The sequence below is a fragment of the Pseudochaenichthys georgianus genome, chromosome 14 (genome assembly GCF_902827115.2).
Source record: "Pseudochaenichthys georgianus chromosome 14, fPseGeo1.2, whole genome shotgun sequence".
Taxonomy (NCBI): domain Eukaryota; kingdom Metazoa; phylum Chordata; class Actinopteri; order Perciformes; family Channichthyidae; genus Pseudochaenichthys; species Pseudochaenichthys georgianus.
Genome location: NC_047516.1, coordinates 9,453,325 through 9,475,829, shown reverse-complemented (window position 1 = coordinate 9,475,829; position 22,505 = coordinate 9,453,325). Strand labels below are relative to the sequence as shown.

The window sequence follows — 22,505 nt, the reverse complement described above, 5'->3', positions numbered from 1 at the left end:
ATCAAGACTAGACAAAAACAGATGAAATCCAGAAACATTTGAAGCCAATCTAAGGACAGTAACAGTCTTAAGTTTAGCAAATGCGTAATTTTAACCTTTTTGCTACTTCAACTTTTCAAGCTGTACATTGCTCTGGAAATCTCAAAACTCAACAGCACTCTGGGTATTTCTCAATCTCGAGTAATGCTGCTCCAGAGCCACTATTTCAAGCACAGTACGTCATCGAGTGCCGCCGAAGTATTGTTACAATGTGCAGCATACTTGGAATTCTACCGAGCCCGGCGTACTTCGTTTTGGAGAAATTTCTAGGCTGCACATGTGTAGACTCCGCGGTCTTAAAATCCCCACAATGCTTTGCGCATGGACCAATTTCCCCAAATCCCGAGGCGGAAAATGTAAGGCGGGGCCTCTCATATGACGCACACCTGCACACTTGCAGGTGTTCCACTCTTCGTTTTCCGAATGCCAGGAAGTATTCTTGCCTCGCTTCTGAAGCAAGACGCTCGGAAGACATGTGCTACCAAGCAAGCGTACTCGACCTTGAGAAACACCCAATATATCTGTAACTCTAGAAAGTTTACAAAATAAAAGCCCGGTGTGAGTTAGAGTTCATTGGGCTGTTTTATTGCATAAAGCTTCCGGGCTAGGGTCATATCATTCATAAATCTAAGCTTAAAAATTCAGAAGAACCAAGTGTGTTCATTCACGTCGGGTTTGAAGGGGCTTCAGGTTTGGGTCTCAGTTTTAAAATTGTGCAGAACTCTAGTGAGAGATCATGTAGGGAAAGACAGTTTGTCTTCTCTTCTCATCTTTTGTCAACAGACATTTCTATTTTTTTTTTAGGTTCAAAATTGCGGTTCTTTATATTCTTAAGTTAAACCTCATTGATGAAAAGCCAAGTTTCTTCCAAGAACAAGGAACCAATGTTAGCTACTTTGTAAACAAGCACAACTCATTAAACCTGGTTTGTTTAAATCTTAAATATTGGCATGTAACTTCTGCATAACAGAATATTGTGGGATTGCATACCTGGAGGCAAATGCATATAAGAATTCATCACAGAAAAAACACTTAAGCACACTACAAGTACATCATGTATCAGACGCTGCCTTGCAGGCTCATCACATTTTTTTGTTGATGGCAGATACAGTAAGTGATCACTGACATCACTTTAACCGTCTCACAGGATATGTTGTTTCCATACTCAGAGATCAATCTGTCTCCATCTGCTCCCCTGACGTGCCTCCTTAACAGCTCTGTCTGCTCCCAGTTGCTGAGTCAATGGACTTCCTCTCATGAAGCCCCAATCATCTTCCTGAACACACAGTCAATCAGGCCATTCAGGCACATCTGACCCGTATCAATGAATGGGTCTGGATGGGGACCTTTATTTGGGAGCAGATGCAGTCACTTCCTAGGTCACGACCTCTGCCATGATTGTCTTGGCATCAGGGGAACACAGGTTAAAAGGAATGTATTGTTTAAAAATGGCAGCACAAATTCGGGAATTGGACAGTATTTTTAAATGGATTATTTACCGGTACCGGATTATTTTTGACGGATTAGAATATTGCACTGATCCATATTGTGATTTCAATAACATTTTGGTTAGGTGTACAAGCATTGCAGTGAGTCAATTCAGTCACAATGTGTATACGATTCAGATGGTTTTAAGTATTGCAACATAAGACTTGCTTTTGTTGGCTGCCCAGTGCCCATATATATGCCTGTTTGAAATGCTAAAAATGGCTTCATAGGCAGTCCCTTCATATTTTTTTAAAGCTTGAGACCTCAAAATATTACTTTATTTTTCCACCACTCAGTAAGACCATCTCTGCTAGCTCGTCTTGGCTAGCTTCTTTTTCTTCTTCAAGTTATCTCCTGTGTAGTAAGTTGTCTAAATCAATGTACTGGCTTCCAGTAACTGCTAGAATCCACTTCAAGACAATGGTACTTGTGTACCATGCTGTGAATGAATCTGGCCCTTCCTACATCCAGGACATGGTTAACCCGTACACCCCAGCACGTGCACTACGCTCTGCATCGGCCAAACAGCTCGCTGCACCCCCGCTGCGAGGGGGACCCAAGTTCCCATCAGCAAAAACAAGTCGGTTTGCTATCTTGGCTCCAAAATGGTGGAATGAGCTCCCCATTGACATCAGGACAGCAGAAAGCCTGCACATCTTCCGGCGCAGACTGAAAACTCATCTCTTTCGACTCCACTTCGAGCGATAGAATTACTAACAAAGAATTTCTAACAAAGCACTTGTATAGTAATAAAGGACTGGCTTATCTAAAGCCAGTTGAGTAGCACTTGAAATGTTTTAGCTCTGTGAAACCTTTGGATAAAAGCGTCAGCTAAATGCAATGTAATATAAGGGGTATTAATACGACTGTTATTGTGTACAGACTGTAGGACCTCTAGTGCCCTGTGGATGCCTACCCTGGGCTTACATAATAATGTGTCAGCTATGGTTCAAACTGTCTGATAACACTAGAACGGGCGGCTATGATTGATCTGATGAAGGTCAGTTATAAATGTTGACTGTGTCAAAGGGTAGGCCAACCACTGTGGGTTGATTAATCATTCAGTGGCTATAGCAATAGCTTCTGGAACAGTAGTTGCTGTTGACCAACATAGTAACACCCAGCCTTTTGTTCGATCTGTAACCACATATTGACTGGAATTGTGTATCTACTCCCCAGACGCCATTGTTTGAAAATGAATTGATATTTTTTTTAATTGCCATTCAAGTTTGTTTGCTTACCACACTAGCCATTATTATAATTGTCAGAGGCTAGTGTGTTGCTACATTCTAGGTAACTTCATTTCAGTGGCTGAATATTATATATTTGTACTCAATTTACTTTCAATCTATCTTGGACTCTCTGTACGTTCACTGTGGGCACAACTAAGACTAGGTATTGTTCTCTTGATAACTAAATTAATAAGGGTTAGGTAATGCAATCATAATGTTTTCACAGTTGCAAATGACTTACAGTAAAAACCTCAAAAGGTCAGCCTCTGTCTTCAACTTTTATTGGAAGTGTGTACTAAAGCACTAACACATATTGAGGCTACAATCACACAGGGAGGAAGCCTTCCTTCCACCCACTAACACAAGGATTTGTTAAATCTTTTTCTCACATTAATCCCAAACACAATTGCCACTTGAGTTATTAAAAAAGAGCAACTGTAAAACCTTACAGGAAAACATTTGAGGATACGGTATTATTTGTAATGCTGAATGCATGTGTTGTTGCCACCCATGTATAATAAGGGTGAGATTTTTTCTAGCAACTGGAGCATGTCTTTATTTATTATGAATGGGAAGTCATGTTTGGATTCCTCATTCATCGTTTAATACAATTGTGTTAGTGCGGCAGGCGGGAAGTTCGGGGAATCCAGCTGTCACATTCCCGGCATTCCAGAGGTGAGCACTCTGCATTGTTTTCAAACTTGTCAGTGAAGGATTTGACTGAGCAAGCAACAAGTGATCCGCAGCCTGACTGAGTGAGCATGCAAGTGACTGAGTCGACTTTGTGTCAGTGAAAGACTGACAAGAAAAAGATGTAAGTAAGCGTTCAGACCAGCACCTAAATGAACGAATAAGTTCATACATTTCTGAACATGCAAGGACAAAGAGAATACAAAATGTGAAGGTGACTAAAATAAAAGCCCAGTGAGTGACTCAGCAGTTGAGCATGCTAAGGGCGGAATAACGATTAGTTTAAGGAAATAGTAAGCAAGCAAAACCGTGAATCATAAAGTGCGTGAGACACCAATTGAGTAAAATGGGCGACTTAGGGATTGAGCAAAAGTCGGGATCGTTGTGTCTCAATTCATAATCATTTCGTGCAGTTTACAACTTGCACTACTCATAAGTCGTCGTAAACCAACTCACTTATGACTCAGGAAAACACATCTATGCCATTTAACTCTCAAACTATTACAGTCCCACTTTGGTTAACCATGTTGCTCTATCACTATGTTGGCCTCCCGGTGTATACTTCTGAATTCCATGCAGGCTACATAAGTCTTTACTGGAACGTTTCTTACTGGACAGAAACTCACAGATAAAGAAATAAAATACTTTTATGAAGCTTGTATTTCTGTACCATGTACAGCGGAAACGTGAAATGTAAACCCATCAACGAACCAAGGAGCAAATATTCGAAGAGTTTGTATTGTTTGTATGTTGAATTCTTATACTTGGTAAGAGTGTCTCAGTCAACAGGAACTGAACAATGACGAGGTAGAAAAGAGAGGAATCTGTCATATCCAGCCTGGCTTCATTCTTGTTAAATATGTAAGAAGTGGGCGCAAATTGTTTTGCAGAAGATCTATCACACAAGAATGTTGTCAAGCTCTAGTAGCAAGTGGTAGCTCCAGAGTTAGCACCACCTGCAGTAGATTAGTGTATCCCAGCTTGAAAATAACAGGTTAGCTGCTGCATTGAGTGTGTGTAAGACATGTTACGACAGGAGGAGTTCATATGGTTTAAGGATTAAGCAAAGATCGTATTGGAAGAAAACATATTTCTTGGAAGACTTGGAAAAGTTGTGTGGCAAAAAAACATATCTGCTTGCTAGCACAAGTTTACTATGTTTTGCATTGATATGTTTAGCTACACAAGATCAGGAAATGTAGGAACGGCATATGAAACGTTATGGACAACTCTAAAGAAACCAATTATAAAGGGACAAATAGGCAATGAAAAAAAGCCAAAGATGCCTGTGGACTACTTTGAACTTGACTATGACTGAGTAATACGCTGCTATACTATTAGAACCCTGGTTTGTCTAGGAGGAGGTGAGGTGTTGGGGGAGACGGTAGTGTGCAGCGTGGGGATTCTGTTGTGATGTTGACGGTGACTCAGTGTTTCCACAGTGGGATCTGCCAAACATGGGGCCTCCTAAACGCTGCTTCTGTCGGCGCTCCCGACTGAATCACACTCAATAGGAGCAGCTGGCAGCCAGTCCATTTCAATGGATAGGATGAGACCGTTGATGCAGACCATCAGAATATGAGCTACTTACATCTGAGCAGGAAGTCATGGTTTTGTGATCTACTTGACAGTTGGATTCATTAACTCAGGATACATTACCTGTAACACAAATATAGTAAGTTAATTGATGTGTGACACGGCATGCTAGGCAGAAACAACGACAGATTACTGTCGTCCAAAACCCATTGCTAGATGAATCTACCTATATTGTACAACTTTCTTTTCAGTTAATGTATCTGTTTGACAACAATTGAATGGATAGATACGAGTCGTAGGACTATAACACGGTTTCTAAAAAAGGCAGATGTCCAAAAACCATCAGTGTGTGCCGCTGTATTTACACAACTCATAGACAAGTCCCACAGAGGAAATGACGCACAACCGCACCACACAGAAGCATTTTTAATCTTCAGTCTTCAAAGTCCTGACTCATCTCAACAGACTGCATAACTCACTGTCAATAGCTCAGGCCTCTGGAGAGACTTGGTGCTCCAACATTGCCCCGTTCTTGACATTTTTTATCTTCATGGGCAAAATAAAGACAAGAATAAGAGAATAAGAAAGCACGTCATCAGTTGGTTTTCCAGGTTGTGTTCCCCGGTGTATGAGCACTGCTTGGCTACCATAAGGAATGCTGCTGCCGTTGACTACAGCCCAGCCTCGGAGGGGTTCAGAGACCTATACTGCCTGTGCTCTATGAACACTCACCACATCAGAACACAACAAAAGTAATCAAGATAATGAATGTCAGAGGTGAAGGAACAAGAAGCTACACGTTGAAACTGTTTATTTGCATTTTTGTAACCTGCAAATGCTTTTTTTGATGCTTTTAGAGATAGTTGGGCAGGGATCAGGGTCGTTTTGCTGTTCAGACTGCAGACTGAAACTGACCGCTAGTATGTTCTGGGTTAAACTCCGCAATAGAGCTCAGTGGTACAAAAACAATATTTACATCATTAGTCCCAGTTCAATTATTGTGAATGTGATGCTTTTTTTGAGTGTAAAATGTGAATGTAACTTTCTCTTGATTTGAAAAGCGTTTTCTTTTAGTGCTTTATGCTAATTTGTCTCAACAGATTCACGGCTGAATTCAGGGGTTTAATCAGAAGAAAAGTGTTTTACTTTCTATCTCATACAGAATATTGAACATTTTAAATAAATGTAACTCTTAGACATGATGTGCTTTTTCAAGAGACATTGAATCTGTGGTTGAAGAGCCTTTCTTCAGCGAAGAAAAAAGAGGGTTTTATTTATTTTAAAAGCTATAGTTTAATTCATAATTCCAAAGGTATATATGGAAATTATCTGTGTTATTCATGGTGAAAATCACACAGCTCTATAAGCTTTATTCCTAAAGCAAAGGATTAATGCAAGGGCAGCATAGCTTTACAAAACGCAAGAGGACAGTAACACTATATGGATAATAGCCAACATATGGCTAATAAAAGGAGGGAGTTGTAAATGTGCTGCCAGTCACAATTGCTTTGACGTGAAACGGAAATCTCAGCCAGATTCTGTCAATTCCTTAAACATAACCATAAGCATAGCAGCTGCGGACATAATGCTCTCTGTGGACTCCACGACCAGGCGGATTTTCTGTGACTTTGCATGAACTAGTGATACTCAGAAAGTCTGTCTCCCTCACTCTACTTTCAGAAAGTACTAACAGCTGTCACATTTACCAGAGAATCCAACGAGATGTACCTCACCAAACTGAAAATGTTCCTACAATAATATTGTTGGTTATAAAGGAAAACGCAGTTACCGTAAAGTCAAATATATAATATAATTGTGGAAGCACCAGAGTACAATATCAATTTGCCAACAGTAAATGCACCAACTTTTATTAAAAAGGAGGATGGGTTAAATCACTATTATGCTGTTGCCTATAAGAGAAGCAATTGGGGATTTGATCAAGTGAAACATTGCGGAGTAATGCATTCATCTGAGATGAAATGCTGATCATGTTGTGGCTCCATTTTGAAGATGGTTCAATGTGTGCAGTAAAGAAGAGCTGTGCGGAAATCTTTCTGAAGTCTGCCACTGAATTATCATGTTCAGTCATTTTAAATATATATCCCTCCTTTCATGTAGAGAAAGTTGTGTTTTACTTTTAACAATGGAGATACATTGTGTGTAAATGTAAATGTGTAATGCTATGATAAAATTCCTAAAAGATATGTATGCCAATTTTATTTGTTCTGGTATTATTCAGAAATACATTTCAACAGTAAAAGATCATGTTCAAATGTTGACATGAAAAGCACATTTAAGACAGTATGGCACACTCAGTCAAACAGCTGGAGGTATCTGCAGCTTTTTTCTTTTTTTTTACACACATTCCAGACCAGTTTTCCAAGGTCATAAAAACTGCTTTAAAACGAGTAGTGAGGCAACAGGTTGTTTCACGGCTGCTTCTTGGCTTAAAGAGCCAATATTGAAGGATTCCTGGTATCACGCCATTTTAGTGCTGAAACTTTAGGACAGGAAATGAATCGTGAACTATTTAAAAAGTCAATGCAATATCATTTTTTATTACAAGTTAGGTTGATTACTCCTGATTATGTGTCTCAGTGGAAAAAGACCACCTTTACAACTAATGAAATAGCGATGATCTCAATACTCAATGCTGTTTTGAAGAAAGTCTACATCATAATCATTTCTAATTTCCATAAAGAAAATCCACTGTAAAACTGCAGTATTTGGGACTTAAACCGAGATTCTAAGCTGCAGTTTATATCCAAGCCTTTTTGAAAACACCTTGAAGATCCTATTCACTTTGGTTGTAGCTAAATATTGCCATTAAATGGACTGGACAACAAGCGTTACAGAATGTTAATAAACGGTTCTTGAATCTTAAGGTGAGTTCCTTATTCGACACAACAGCTAGCATTGTGAGGAAAGCAAATGATCAGCTGATATTCAAAATATCAAGGTAACCCTGTCATTGGTGGACTGAGATATGTAAGAGGAGTCCACCTGTAGCCTCGCTCTGCATTCCCTACGAACCAGACAGGTCAGAGCTGACGATATTCGTCTGTTCACGCCTGCTGTCCTACCTGGAATGTAGCTGCACTCCACACAAGCACACACAAGCACACACAAACACACACACACACACACACACACACACACACACACACACTTACACAGTAGCAGTCGCACGCTACACTGTTTGCACATGTATGCGCAGGCAAACATGCGCGCAAACTGGGAACACTGTGCTACCTACAGGAAAAGCTGACGTGTTTACATTCAGACAATGCCCAGAAGACAAAGCCCAGCTGTTGTTGTGGCTCGCAGTTTGATCAGACTTCAAAAGTCATTTTTAAGAAGCCAAGCTATTAGACATTACCCCTTTCAACTGCTTGTGTTTAACTGAAAAGCTTAAACTTGACTAAAACATAGATTAAGATACGTTTGTAACACAAGACACAACTTCTTATAACTATTGACAAACCATCTTTCTGTTTCTGTTTCATTCTATTGCAATGTTAGTAATGAGAATTAAAGTGAGACTGAAACAAATCAATGTCTCTTTTCTTTTCCCGGATGACTTCAATGATTGCCGGATCAATCGTAAGGCACATATTCATTTCCCAAAGCCCAAATTGTTGTCTTAAAAACTGATTGAAGAAGCTGGATCCGATACATTTCGGGCATTTAATTTAGGATACAATTGATTCAAGTCATAAATTAAAACTAAAGAAAGTCAGCTCTATTGCAATATGTAATGTGACAGATTAAACAGGACAAGTCGTTCTGTGATACATTAAAATATTCAAATCACACACAAAATATATACATATATTTATAGTACCACATGTGATAAATGGTACGTTTTGTGTGTGTTTACAAACAGTGTCTCCCTGGTGCTGTTTCTCAGGACTCACCCAATATATAGGGGGGGAAATGGTGTCGCCCGACTGAGACCAACAACCACAAACCATCGAGCAGAGATGACCCCAGAACTCCTCACAAAATGAGTCACCACGGTTTTTGTGGGGTTTCGGCCTTCCTGTTCAGCTCAGTTAGGAGGGGCCTTCAGCGGCTCCACAAGGAGACCTTTCAGTGCTCCAGGTCAGGGGAAGGCTGTGTGTATTCACTCAGTTAAACAACAAACACACGCGCAAACATACACACACACAAACACACTGTCTTGCAAGGCTTCCCCCTCTCTGTCTGTTTCACACACTGACTCCTCTGTATCCTTTTAATGTCAGACTCTCCCTCAACCCTGCCGTTTGTTGGCACATTCAGCCCTGTTGATGTTGGTTCTGGCCTGTGTGTGTGTGTGTGTGTGTGTGTGTGTGTGTGTGTGTGTGTGTGTGTGTGTGTGTGTGTGTGTGTGTGTGTGTGTGTGTGTGTGTGTGTGTGTGTGTGTGTGTGTGTGTGTGTGTGTGTGTGTGTGTGTGTGTGTGTGTGTGTGTGTGTGTGTGTGTGTGTGTGTGTGCGTGTTTAGCATTTACGTCATACTAGATTTACATAAGCTTCACTGGGAAAACTCACCCTCAGCTTGAAGAGGTTTGTAGAAATGTCCGTTTGCTTTTGGGTCACAAATGTTGCCAAATGTGGTGACGTAGGCAACAAACTATAGGCAACAAATATATCATTGTATGTTTGCAGTCCAATGTGATGACTGCTGAAATTTAAAATAACTCATGGTTATGGTTAACTCTTGGATGTGGATATTTCATCCATCAGCATCTTTCTTTGAGTAACTGGTTTCCAACACACTTTTCTTTGTTTTGTTTCTAATGGGTGATTTCTGCATGTCTGTTGCCTGTATTGTTTTCACTCGTTTTAATCGATCTTTAGTATCCCGATGAAAGTTGGCGGACTGCTTAGTAAATGTAACTCAAATTTGATTAAAATCCAATCCTTATGCAGCAGATGGCTTAGAATTTTCGTTACAGAGTACAACTCAATATTTTGGAGGGCTTTGAGGCAGGCGAACATCCAGTCCAGCAGACTAAAAGCAGAATGTCTAAACGCCACAATGAGACAGACATCTCCACTGCATTGAAAACACTCATTCATTTCAATAAGAGTGTGGATCCTGTATCAGAACATTAACACAAAAAAGTTGAACTTGGCTTCCTTTCTGCTGAAACACAATGCAACGTAATTTAGCAACGCACTGCATTGGCCAAACATCAAGGAGCTCATATTCCTCATATTTAAACGGCACAGTGCTATTATGTCCCTCAAGATTGTCAGAAAGATACATTATTTCTAGAGTTTTAGATCTTTGCCTAATAGCACTTTAAGCCCCTTTAAAATGTGTTGGTGTCTGATTGGGGGGGAGCTGGACTTTATGGGGTCATAGTTCATCACCTGTGCCATTTAGCCATGTATTTAAGGCAGTGCTTTGTTTTGGTTTGACCACATCGATATCAATCATGCTTGATATTCTGCCAAATTGCTTCCCTCTGACACGCTTTTGATCACGTTTTTTAATGTGATTGTATCTATGTTTTTATGAACTTCTGTTTGTTTTACTCTGTGTTCTATAAAGTGTTACATTGCTGGTCTGCACTTCATCTCGTTCTCTGTGTTTTCCATTAAATGTGTTGTGTTTTTAAGTAAAAGCACTGTTTTACTCTGTTTGAGGGGCTATTCAAATAAAGTTTCATATTCATATTATTTTTAGCATTATTTGAAAATGAACCGCGGTCATGTGCTTAACCATAATGCTGACTTATCTTTAAGGGAACCTGCATTTCTGGGATCAAGGTGGAAATAATGTTGACGAATGGGACATGACTTGAAAATAAAAGAAGTAGTGAGTTCTTTGTAGCAACCACTGTCAAACAGAACAAGACATATGTTTTCAATCATCTCCCCCCTCTGCGCTGTTGTAAGGAAGTTAATTTTAGAAGAGCACACACACACACACACACACACACACACACACACACACACACACACACACACACACACACACACACACACACACACACACACACACACACACACACACACACACACACACACACACACACACACACACACACACACACACACACACACACACACACACACACACACACACACACACACACACACACACACACACACACACACACACACACACACACACACACACACACACACACACACACACACACACACACACACACACACACACAGGTGCTTTATGACATGTAATGTCGGTTTTCCCCCAACTTCTCTCAATTTCACTCTTTCACCTCATAAAGTAAGCACAAGCTCTCACTCCCACTTTCTATTGCTCCTGCCCTCGTCAACTCTCTCAAGTTTCATTTCAAACTTTTCTCTCTCAGTCTGCTCTCATGTCCTGCTCTCAGCACAGCTTTTGATTGTGCAGGGGTAGACATTAAGGGTACAATTTCACTGGCCCTCCGGGCCGGTGGAGTTTTACTATCACTGGCCCCACCATTGTAACCACGGGCCCGGAGCATTCGTCCAAAAAAAAACGACTAATATGAAGAAAATGAACACATTTGTTGCAATAGTAATGTATGGACTAACTACATTACAACTTGTACTACAACATTTGAATCAGTTCTTCCTCATTTTCCTCAATTGTTCATATTTGGTTTATTAAAATAATGATATTGTGGTCATTGTTAAAAAATGTCTGCTATTATTGTGAGTATTATTATTTGTATAATGCACTTTCTGCCTTCCTGTCATTAGGAGTTAGAAATGTAATGGCTATGTAATGGATTAGATTGGAACCTTCATTATCCTAAACTGCTGGGACATTTCCCTATAGCCAATACCTTTCTATTTTCTACTCTTCACTTACTTGTCAGCATAGGTCGGCATTGATGTACAGAGCCGACAAAAGACCTTGTTTATATTGCCATCAGTGACGCGTCCTAAAACCAGGAAGTAAGCTGCTGGTTCCCTCGACAAAAAAGCAACGGGATTTCTCCACAGGATTTTCGAAAATAGCTGTAAATAAGGTCTGTGGAAAACAAACCTGTTTGATAAATGCACGTTTTGTTCAGCCGGATAATCTCCACATGTCTACCCTACTTTTATAATTTTCGAATCATAAATCTAATCGATAATTATAAAAGGGTTTTAGGACGCGTCACAGTGTTGAAACCTTCTCTCCCTCTTCTTCTCATACACATCTCACTCTCCTTTAACTCATCCGGTGACTTTCGTTTATTTGAAGATTGTTTTTTGCCCGGCGCTTGGGCGGTTACCGCTGGTATTAAAAACATTTTGGCGAATGGTTAGGTGGCGCGAAAGTCTGTAGCGAACGAACGCGCTCCCTCTCACGGGAGCCTGCTCCCGCTGGGCTCCGCAGCAAACAGCTGTTTGCTTTTCACCCAACAACGACAACCGCCTCACGAAACGCTATGTTGTAGCATTAATAAACGAAACAAATGAACAAAATTGCTTGTCAAAATACCTATACTACCACAGGACCATTTTATTTTTTTAAAGCATTCTTTTTAGTGGCCGAGCGGGCAAGGGGAAAGTACGTTATGCTGGCCCGGGGTGTCTAAATAGTGCTTCCGGGCCAGCGGGCCATTTATAATGTCAAGCCCTGTTGTGGCTATTTCTCTCTCTCCTTCCACTTGATCTCCACATCCACCTCTCTCAGCCATCTTTTTTTTTTTTAATTAAGAGCCAGTATTTCTCTCTCTTCCCTCGTCTGTCTTCCTCACAGCCATATCTCAGGTGATATCCTCCTATACCTTGAAGCATGTCTTAATCTCATACTGTTTCTGTGTTGCAAACACTCTCTACTTTGTAACCCTGTTTTTGTCTCGTATCACAACTTGTTTTTCATACAATACGCAAAAACTGTACAATCCCCATAATCCCTGGTGGACCACCAAACACACACACAAACACACACTAGGGCTGAACGATTAACCGATTTTAAATCCAAAAAAAAATGTCTTGTGTGTCAGTCATCCACACCAACCAGAAGTACTGTGCTCCACATGTACCAGCCATTGTTAACCAATCAGAAGTGGCCCATGATAGAAGGTGATAGACAGATTGATCCCAAAGTGCCTGCCCTTTCCAAATGGCTTCCAATGGAGCTTTCCTAGATGGTTTGGTGAAACAAACCGTCTGGGTCAGGTTAGTAATGCTCCATCACATGTTTCACATCTATTACAGGGCGAGTCTTAAACTGAAGCTTGACTTTAAAGCAACCCAACGGAAGTTTCAAGTAAGTTTAGTTATTTCACTCGTAGCTCGGGCTGCGTGGGTGGTAGAGACGGGAGTATGTTGATGCGACCTTCCTAGCCGGAGATATGGCATTTTACAATAAACTTCCGTTGGGTCGCTTAAAAACAAATATCGCAAATCGAATCGCAATCGCGATATTTGTCAGAACAATCGCAATTAGATTTTTTTTCACAAAATCTTGCAGCCCTAGCGCGCGCACGCACGCGTAATTATGTCTACTCATTGTTATTGTTTGTATGTATCGTGCATTGCTCTGTAAAGCACGTTGAGCTGCATCTTGCATGAAAGGTACTAAATGAATAAAGTTATAATTATTATTATTTAATTTAGCCTTTCATACACACAATCCTAGAGTAAATCTCCCAGCTGTCTGTCGAATAAAGAATGTATGAATCTTGTTCCATTATCCTTCCATCTAACCTCCTACCTTTCCCTTCCTTTGCACACACTACTGTTGTCTAAATGCCCCACAGCCAACCTATTCTTTCATTTCCTGCTCTGAATATATGTTTGTCTGCCATGTCAGTTATCAGCTGTGTCATGTGGTTCGAGGTTTGTCCCAGTGACAGGAAGTGTCATCATGTCAGTTTCATATCAACAGCTGCCTAACCCACAGTTCTTCTGACAAGGTGAGAGATAAACACCAAACAACAACAAAACGCTGAGAAATGTTAAAAGCTCTTACCAACGCTCAGCCCTTGACACCCATCCTTTTTCTAAATCTATATTACTAGCAATAACAACAGAGCTAACGAAAGATGTGTGTGCTCGACACATTTGTCCTGAGGGTGAAATGTAGGCGAAGCAACAATACCTGCGTACGACATCATTTTGAACATGTCGCAACAAAGAGTAAATATTATATTTCCTGTTATACAGACTCACCCTCGGTCTGACTGTCGCCAAGGATCAAAATTCTGCCAGGTAATTTAAAACGTTTGGCAACCATAAGTGTTACTCAAATGAACATCCAAGAAGTTGATAGTAATTACATTGACGACCATCGTTAAAAAGCCTTCTCAAGTACAACAGAATTAATTGAGGGAGAAATGTGATTTACTCTTTTGGATTGTTAATTTAGATAAACGCTTAATACTACTGTCATGCCTTATATAAAGTTCATTAAAACTTTGTACCACGTTTCATCCTATCTGAAAAGTTGTTTTGGACTTACTTAACATCACAATTGGGCGTACGCTTAAATCTCTCACTAAATTAAACATGGCATACCCCAGAAAGCCTAACAAGGTTATTTAAAGTTGAACCATATATAAGTATATTTCAAACATAGCCCAACAAATATCAGCCCAAATTAGTCTATGTCTAAGAAAAATAAATATATCTATTGTTTTGTTTAAGTTTTTCTCTTTAATATCATTTTTATTCATTTTCAATTATAAGGTATTACTTAGTAATTATTTGGGACAGGTTTTTTTTATATATACACAATTTGTTATTCTCTTTTATGTATACAAATAAATAAAATATGCTACCAGATTTAAAGCATAATCATCAGGAATGTTTCTTTGTTTAGTTTTATTCCAAAGTGGAACACACAATTCATGTATGTCAATAAATAAAAAGAAGAGGCTTAAGTATGCTTAAATAATTTTAAGAACACTAGCCTCAGCTAAACCAAACCATTTTTGTTTATCACATAGTCCCCAGACGCCACATCTATCCGTGTTTAAAGAAATGTGCTTGAATGTAACGGTGACCAATCAGGTGCCTTTTGAAAATAACTAATGGGGGGGGAGAACATTGTGTCTTGAGTTCCACCTGATTCTAAAGGAGGAGCCGGGCCATGCTGTTGTGAGAATCAGTGAAATAAAAATGCACCGGAGGGTATTTGAGGTATCTAATAACAACAACACAATGATGCCCCGGGCAACATGGAGCCACACAGCTGAAGAGATGCCAACAAAAGAAGGAAGGAAGGAAGGAAGCATTACACAGGCAGACGAGACATAGGGCTGGAGATATGTTTTCATGTATATCTGAATCATAAAATCAATCTCTAAAAACAACCACAGACATGTTCCTCTACCATTTGAGCTACTAAGCTACTGTGCGGGTGCATACTTGGTACGCATGTCCAGCTGCAATCATACACACAGCGGGGTCTGCAAAAACACACACACACACACACACACACACACACACACACACACACCGATCTACTTATTGTCGTTTCCCCACAGTTCTCTGACCTACATCTTCATCCTTAAACAGTGAACACCAAACTCATAGTGTAACCTCAGGGTACTTCACTGTCAGAAATGTGTCGTCTCAGAAGCAAAGAGGTCGTAAAACAAAATGTTGTACAGTAAACTGAAAGCCCTGCTGATAGAAATGCTTAAAACAATGTATAGTTGATGTAGCAACATCTCCCTGACACAGCCTTTCAATTCCTCATGCCGGTGTGAATGGCCGACTCTTTGAATGCAACTTAAAAGTGCACATAAAAGCACAACCCAATGGATACCCAAATGACGGTAAAACAGAGTCATATTAATAGCGATAAATGGTCTTTCTGCGGCAGCTGTTTTTCTTTAATCAACAAATGGAAGCTAAAAGCCTATGAAGAGAGGAAAACACCTAGCCCTGACTGACACCTCTGCGCTGACTGTGAGCAGATGGCACCAGAATTTGGTTAAAGACAAGCTAAGAAAATACACCAGTATTATTAAGCAGTTGTTTTACTTTGGTGAACTGTGTCAGCATTGAGCAAGCCCCCCTCTTGGGTAACTGAAGCACACACAGCCTCTTTTGAAACATGTCTCTTTGCATGCACTCCAAGAATACAGCTCAGACCACACACCGCTCTGCATCTCCTGCTCTCTTCTGCCAGAGAAGCTCCACTGCCTGCCTAACAAGCAACAAGTCACCGCTTTAAGTCTGACGTTCTCTTTCTCGCCCTCATTTGCACCTTCCCTCTGGAGCCTGTGGCTTTGAGATGATTGGAATTCCCATAAACGTCCGATCGGTACTGGGCGATGCTAAAAACAAACGCTGTAAATCACCCAGGGTGATTTGTTGTCTGTAACCACCGGAGCGTCTGGATGGCACAGAGAAAAGGTGGGCAGCGAGGGAGGATCTGGAAAACCCACCAAACTGGGAAAGGTTGACGAGGCAGAAAAGCTGTGGCGAGAGAGATTTCCCAGCGAGCCAAACATCTGCAGGAGACAGACCAACCTACAGCACGAAGACAACTCTCCAGATCTAGCTGACTCAACCAGAAAGACTTTTAATGAAGGACGAGTGTGAAAACAATTCACCTGACTCTAATGTTGGCCTCACTCAAAGGCTTATAATATACTCAAACTAAATCAATTAAGCAGGTTCACACTGGGAACAATTTGTCAACACAATAGTGCCAAAAAACTAATCCCCACAAAATACTGCTTTGTTTTAAGAATGTATATTTTTTAAAGTTTTCACCTGTGTGCCAGAAACACTTGCTTTGTGTTTCATTCATCTGGTATAAGTGGCACTTCCTTTATTATGTTTAATCATGATAGTCATTATTTGGTTTTATGGCTGCTACAGAACCCTCCAGTGGGTGCTTTTAGACGAATATTAAGAGCATAAGCACTAACTTGCAGCACTATACATTCAAAAGCAGTATGACAACCTTGAGATAAATGTCTGGTACATTTTGTTTTAAAATCTATGAAATGTGCCTACACTAATGTTTGGCCATGTAACTCCATTATCGTGGGATTGTCTGTAATAGGTCTGAGCCAAGACAACATCAAAATCAGTGGCTTTGTCTAAAAGCAACACTTGTATAATAGAGTCCAGACTCATTTATAAAATGGGAGGCTGTGGCTCAGTGGTTAGGGTGCTGGACTTGGAATCAGGGGGTAGCCAGTTCGAGTCCCACTGCAGTCAGCATGTTGTTGTGTCCCTGGGCTTCCCAAATTGCTCCTGTGGGAATTGTCCACAGGACTGAATGTATGTAAGTCACTTTGGATAAAAGCGTCTAACAAGTACATGTAATGTAATGTAAAAACATAGTAGTTGGTGGTCCAACAAAGCAAAACGTAACCAAGTGACCTTCCAGTTGCCAAGCCAAGTCCCTATCGACTTCGCCACCACCGCCCAGTAGGCATGATAACATATTAATACACCACAGGAGACACTTGATGTGCTCCGCAATTAGGTGAAACAAATAAGAAATTATGTTTTGACACATAGTGGAATAAAAAAAAATATATATATATAGAGCGTCCCTAATTACTCCAAGTTTATGTACATATTTGCAGTCTGTTTAATTCATCATGGTCAACAGGCTGAGACAGCGAAATGGCTTTGGCATACTTTTGCATTGAGAGAACGTTTAGTGCTTTTAAACCATGACTGAATCTAGTCATAGTTTTAAACTAAAATGACATTGACACACAGGTTCTTGGTCAAGCTGAACCTGGCTATAGTTTCAAGTGTAGCAAAATCACATGAGGAATGTCCAATAACATGCACAGATCCGCCATACTTCTACCCTTGTAATGAAAATAAGCATTTTATGAATGTACTCCAAACCCTGAGCATTATGAATAACTGCATAGAAAAGTCTGCTTGTTTTTCTTCACCGTCTCTATATCAATGCTGGTTTCATATATTGAAGAAGGAACAGAGTGAAAGAGGATAAGGCTAAATGTAGTTACTTTATCAAAGTGCTCCCTATCATGCGCTTGATTACCCCTGATCCACTTCACTGCTATGAATGTGTCACATATTGGTGGACTCAACACAGTTGTTATGGTTTGTTCACGTGTGCACAAAAGCCCTCTATGAAGGTGTGAAAGAGGCTTTCTACCCAGCATGCACCCACAAACAAACAGAGGATCAGAGCCGTAAAAAGAGGCCTTTTCAAAAGCTGGCTGGGGTTTTTATAAAACATTTTTTTGTACTTTAGAAAAGTGCTTGCACTTCAAAACTCAAACCAGCAGCCGAACATGGAAGGGAGTACGGTGTAAGCTATTTTTGGACACAGAGCATAACTAAAGCAATGACAAGCCAGCTGTGTTTCCACAGCTTCATGTAGGGAGGAGGAGGAGGAGGAGGAGGAGGAGGAGGAGGAGGAGGAGGAGGAGGAGGAGGAGGAGGAGGAGGAGGAGGAGGAGGGATGAGAAAGCAGTGGTGATTTGATTTAACTGGCTTCATTCAAGCTAAAGTTTACACAAACTACTCCAGGGCTTAAGCATAAGCCTGCTGATGGGAAGCTGTGATGTTATGTTTAGTTTAACAACACTGTATATGCAGGCCTGGAATGTAATGCAGTTAAAGAGGGCTATCCCAAACTTCAGCAAGAAACCAAACTATTCCTTCAATAAATGATGTGAAGATGTGAAAAAAGTGTCAAACATGTTGGTGGAGGGGCCTGACACCCTCTCCAGGTCTCAGTGTGGCCCCTGTGCCCCAGTTTGGCTTCCACTGAAGCCTCTGATACAGTTTGTCCTGTATGCTTTAACTTTGTGTCTAGGCTTTTCCATTTCAGTGTTATATTTCACAGACAACTACTTTATCAAGACATACTGTTACAGTTGTGTATACACCGTACCCAGCTGGCAAAAGTTTCCCAAAATCTAGCTAGAAAAGAAACTTCTGCTTAATGTGGTTTCAGTTACAGGCTGTTAATAAGTCAATTACAGTGTGTGGTAGTTAGCGTGTGAATGTATTGAAAGTCATAATGATAGCATCAAACCACAAGCAAACTATTGTGGACTATGTCAGTCAAACTCCACTGACAGCTATGTGAAGATTTCCTAAAGACAGCTACTGTCCGCAGTAGTGGAAAGTAACCAAGTACAGGTACTCAAGTACTGTACTTAAATACAATGTTGAGTTACTTGTACTTTACTTGAGTATTTCCATACTGCTACTTTATATGTATACTCCACTACAATTCATAGGTTAATCGACTACTTTTACTCAACTACATTTATTTAATATATTTAGATTTGGATTAATTATGTGAAATATAATCAACACTTAAATAAGACTTTAGTTACACCTGGAGTACATCCACCAGCTAGGTTATTAAAACTAGCTGCACCGTTAACAGCTTTGATAAACACAGTATTATATTAATAATTATAATCAAAATATATCATATAACATATTCTGAAATGGGAGGATATGCATAATGACTACTTTTACTACTGGTACTATAAGTCTATTTTGATTCCAATACTTTTGTACTTTTACTTCAGTAACATTTTAAATGGAGGACTTTTACTTAGTATTCCTACACTCTGGTTCTTCTACTTTTACTTAAGTACACAATCTGAGTATTTCTCCCACATCTGGTATTTTGACATTAATGTATTGGTACTTTTACTTAAGTAAAGGATCTGAATACTTCTCCCACCACCAACTAAGTGAAGCAACAGTTTGATTTGTAGCTAACATTAGCAAAGCGATGCTAATTAACAAAAAACACGATAGATATGTTTACCTCTGCAGTCCGGAGGGAGGGCGGTTTCTTTAAAGCCAGTTTGAAAGAAGTTTCCATGGCTCCAGTCATTTTCATAACTTCGGCTCAAATCCCCCTGTATTACTTCCTCTCGAGGTATCCTCACTTCCCCGTCTCCTAGTTGCTCCTTTAGCCGAAACAACTCACATCCCCGTGGATCTTGTCCCCGCCGAGCTGAGCATGGATGGAGTTTACCCACCACTCCTCCTCCAGGAGAAGGGAGAAAAAACTTGACTCGTAACTACTGCGCGTCCGAGAAAGAGTAGATACAACCGAAAAAGTGTGACAGAAAGTTAATTCTCTCTGACCTTTGGTGTTGAATTGTGTACATCTTTGGTAAAGGAAATATCCAGCTCAGTAGCTTGCGTCAGTGATCCAGGAGTTCAGATTTTAGATCCCTCCTCCTGCAGAGAGGGAAAGTTGACGACATCTGTCTGCAGGGAGAGGAGGCGGCGTTCAAGGCCGGTCGGAAACAGGGGACTATCTGGCAGCAGTGACACATGAGCGAATGAAGTGAAAAGATATTCGGGTCATTCCTATAGCATTCGGTGCCATTTAGGTCCCCACCACATTATATCATATATTTTGTATTTTAAAGCTCTAATGCTTATTTTTTAAAAGCTTGGTTTTAAATGTGTATACCCTCTACCATAAAACAACAATGTTATTTAGCCAGGATATTCAACATTCTAAATAATTACTCTGATTTTAGCACAAGTAGGCCAAATTGCTGTATCCCCAATCATGTTTGCTCAACTTCTGTAACAGATATACAAAAATAAATCAAAGAAATACAAACAAATTCTACATTTGTGTCACTGTTGTATAACCATTTTGCTAATATTCCTCACCAAATTGAAATTGTTGTTGTTAATTAATTTTTATTGAAAATAAAGTGCGTGTCCCCTGTTTGAATGTCCCCCCTGTTACTCTGATTTGAATCCCTCTGGACACGCCCCTTTACTATTCTACAAGAAGAAGAAGTATACATTTTGAGTGGGAAAATCATCTTCAAGAAGCAGAGTGAATGCGTTCTTCCTTCAACGTTTTTTTTTTATGTTTTAAAGAACTTAACTGTTGCGGTAAAGCATAACATGTCCACCCTGTTATGCTCATTTTTAGTGGAACTGATCATTTGTTTTACATTTAGAAAATATGGTGAATATCAAATATATGTTTCTGTTGTCACCAAGTGCTAGCTTGATTATCATCACACATGTAGCAATAGCCAAGTTTAGCATAAAGACATCATTCAGATTACATTTTTTAAAAATATGGAAAATTATGTTTTTTATTTTGTAATACCCTAGCTGAAATGGCACTGAATGCTAGGAATGACCCATTCATTGAAAAAAACATTGAAAAAGAAGAATGCAGCAAAAAAAGCCGTTCAATTTATACCTACTGTACCCTGTCTTTTAGTCACTCAAACATTAAAAACATAAAATGTATCACATTACCAGAGGTGTGAAAAAGTACTCAGATCCCAGGTAAAGGTAGAAGTACCAGAGTGTAGGATTACTCTGTTACAAGTACAAGTCCTGCATTAGAAATTGTTACTCAAATAAAAGTACATCAAAATATACTTAAAGTAGCCTACCAAAACTAAAAGTACTCACTATGTATATCGGCCCGCTTTAGATTAATATAAAGGACAACATTTACCCCTGGATTGTAGTGGAATAGAATGATAGAGTAGCATAAAATAGAAATACTCAAGTAAATGACAAGACTCTCATATACTTGAGTATCCAAAAGCTCCAAAGGGTCATCAACTCGGCCCAGAAGATCATCGGTTGCCCCCTCCCCTCCCTGGAGGTGCTGTACAGCTCTCGTTGCCTTAAGAAGGCAGTCAAAATCCTCAAGGACCCACACCACCCGGGTAACGAGCACTTCGTACGGCTGCGCTCAGGCAGGCGCTTCCGTACCATGTCTTCCCGGACAAACAGACTCAAATTCAGTTTCTTTCCCAGGGCCATATGTGCACTAAACGCTGCTAATATTTAAGTGATATAAACCTTCCGTGCAATACGAGGGGAATCGTGCATTTTAATGTATCTATTATTTATTTATGTACATATTCCCTTTTTTAAGTCCCATTTATTGTTTTTATAGTGTCTTGTTGTTTTTATATTGTCTTGTTGTTTTTATATTGTCTTGTTGTTGCGTGTTGGCACCTAGAGTCTGTTGTAATTTCGTTGTACTTGTATAATGACAAATAAAGTTCTATCTATCTATCTAAATGTACTTACTTACTTTACACCACTGATAAAGGGGCATTTTCAAATACATTATTGGAATGAAGACATGACTTACTTTTGTTGACCAGTGGTCATAAGTAAACATGATGGGAAACAAATCTAAGTATAGTAGAGTAGGCCTACTTGAACAGTAGAAAAGTATCTAACCATAAGATATCAGTATAAATTGCATAATGTATCAACACAAATGGTGGATGTATTTAATTAAGGAACAATTAATTGTATTTCTTATCAAATTAATCATAAATTCCATTATACATTTCACTTGTAAGATAAATAATGATTACGCTATTTATTTCAAAAGTGTTGTCGTCTAGCGTCAATAGCATAGAAAACCGCGTTCAATAGTTTTGAAACTCGAGTGTACGAGCTTCCAAAGGAGTCCCTCAACGCCACATAGAGCCTCCCTCTGACTTCTGACACTTCTAATGTCAGCATGCCCAACATGAGGATTAATCAGACTAATAAAGTGCATGTTAAAGCTGCACAGTTTAGTAAAGACATTCACGGCTTCTGCTTTAGCGGGAAAATACTGCTTTTATGCAGTGCTTG

General features: G+C 39.8%; 1 protein-coding gene across 4 annotated transcripts in view; it reads right to left on the bottom strand.

Moving 5' to 3' along the window:
- The window catches only part of LOC117458269 (rap guanine nucleotide exchange factor 6-like), a 162,377-nt gene extending 142,292 nt beyond the window's left edge, over positions 1-20,085 (bottom strand). For all 4 annotated transcript variants that reach the window (XM_034098636.2, XM_034098639.2, XM_034098637.2 and 1 more), the window contains exon 1: positions 19,675-20,085. In XM_034098636.2, coding sequence (XP_033954527.1) covers positions 19,675-19,749 — 75 coding nt within the window. In that variant the 5' untranslated portion in view covers positions 19,750-20,085. The remainder of the gene's footprint in view (positions 1-19,674) is intronic.
- Positions 20,086-22,505: the final 2,420 nt, after the last annotated feature.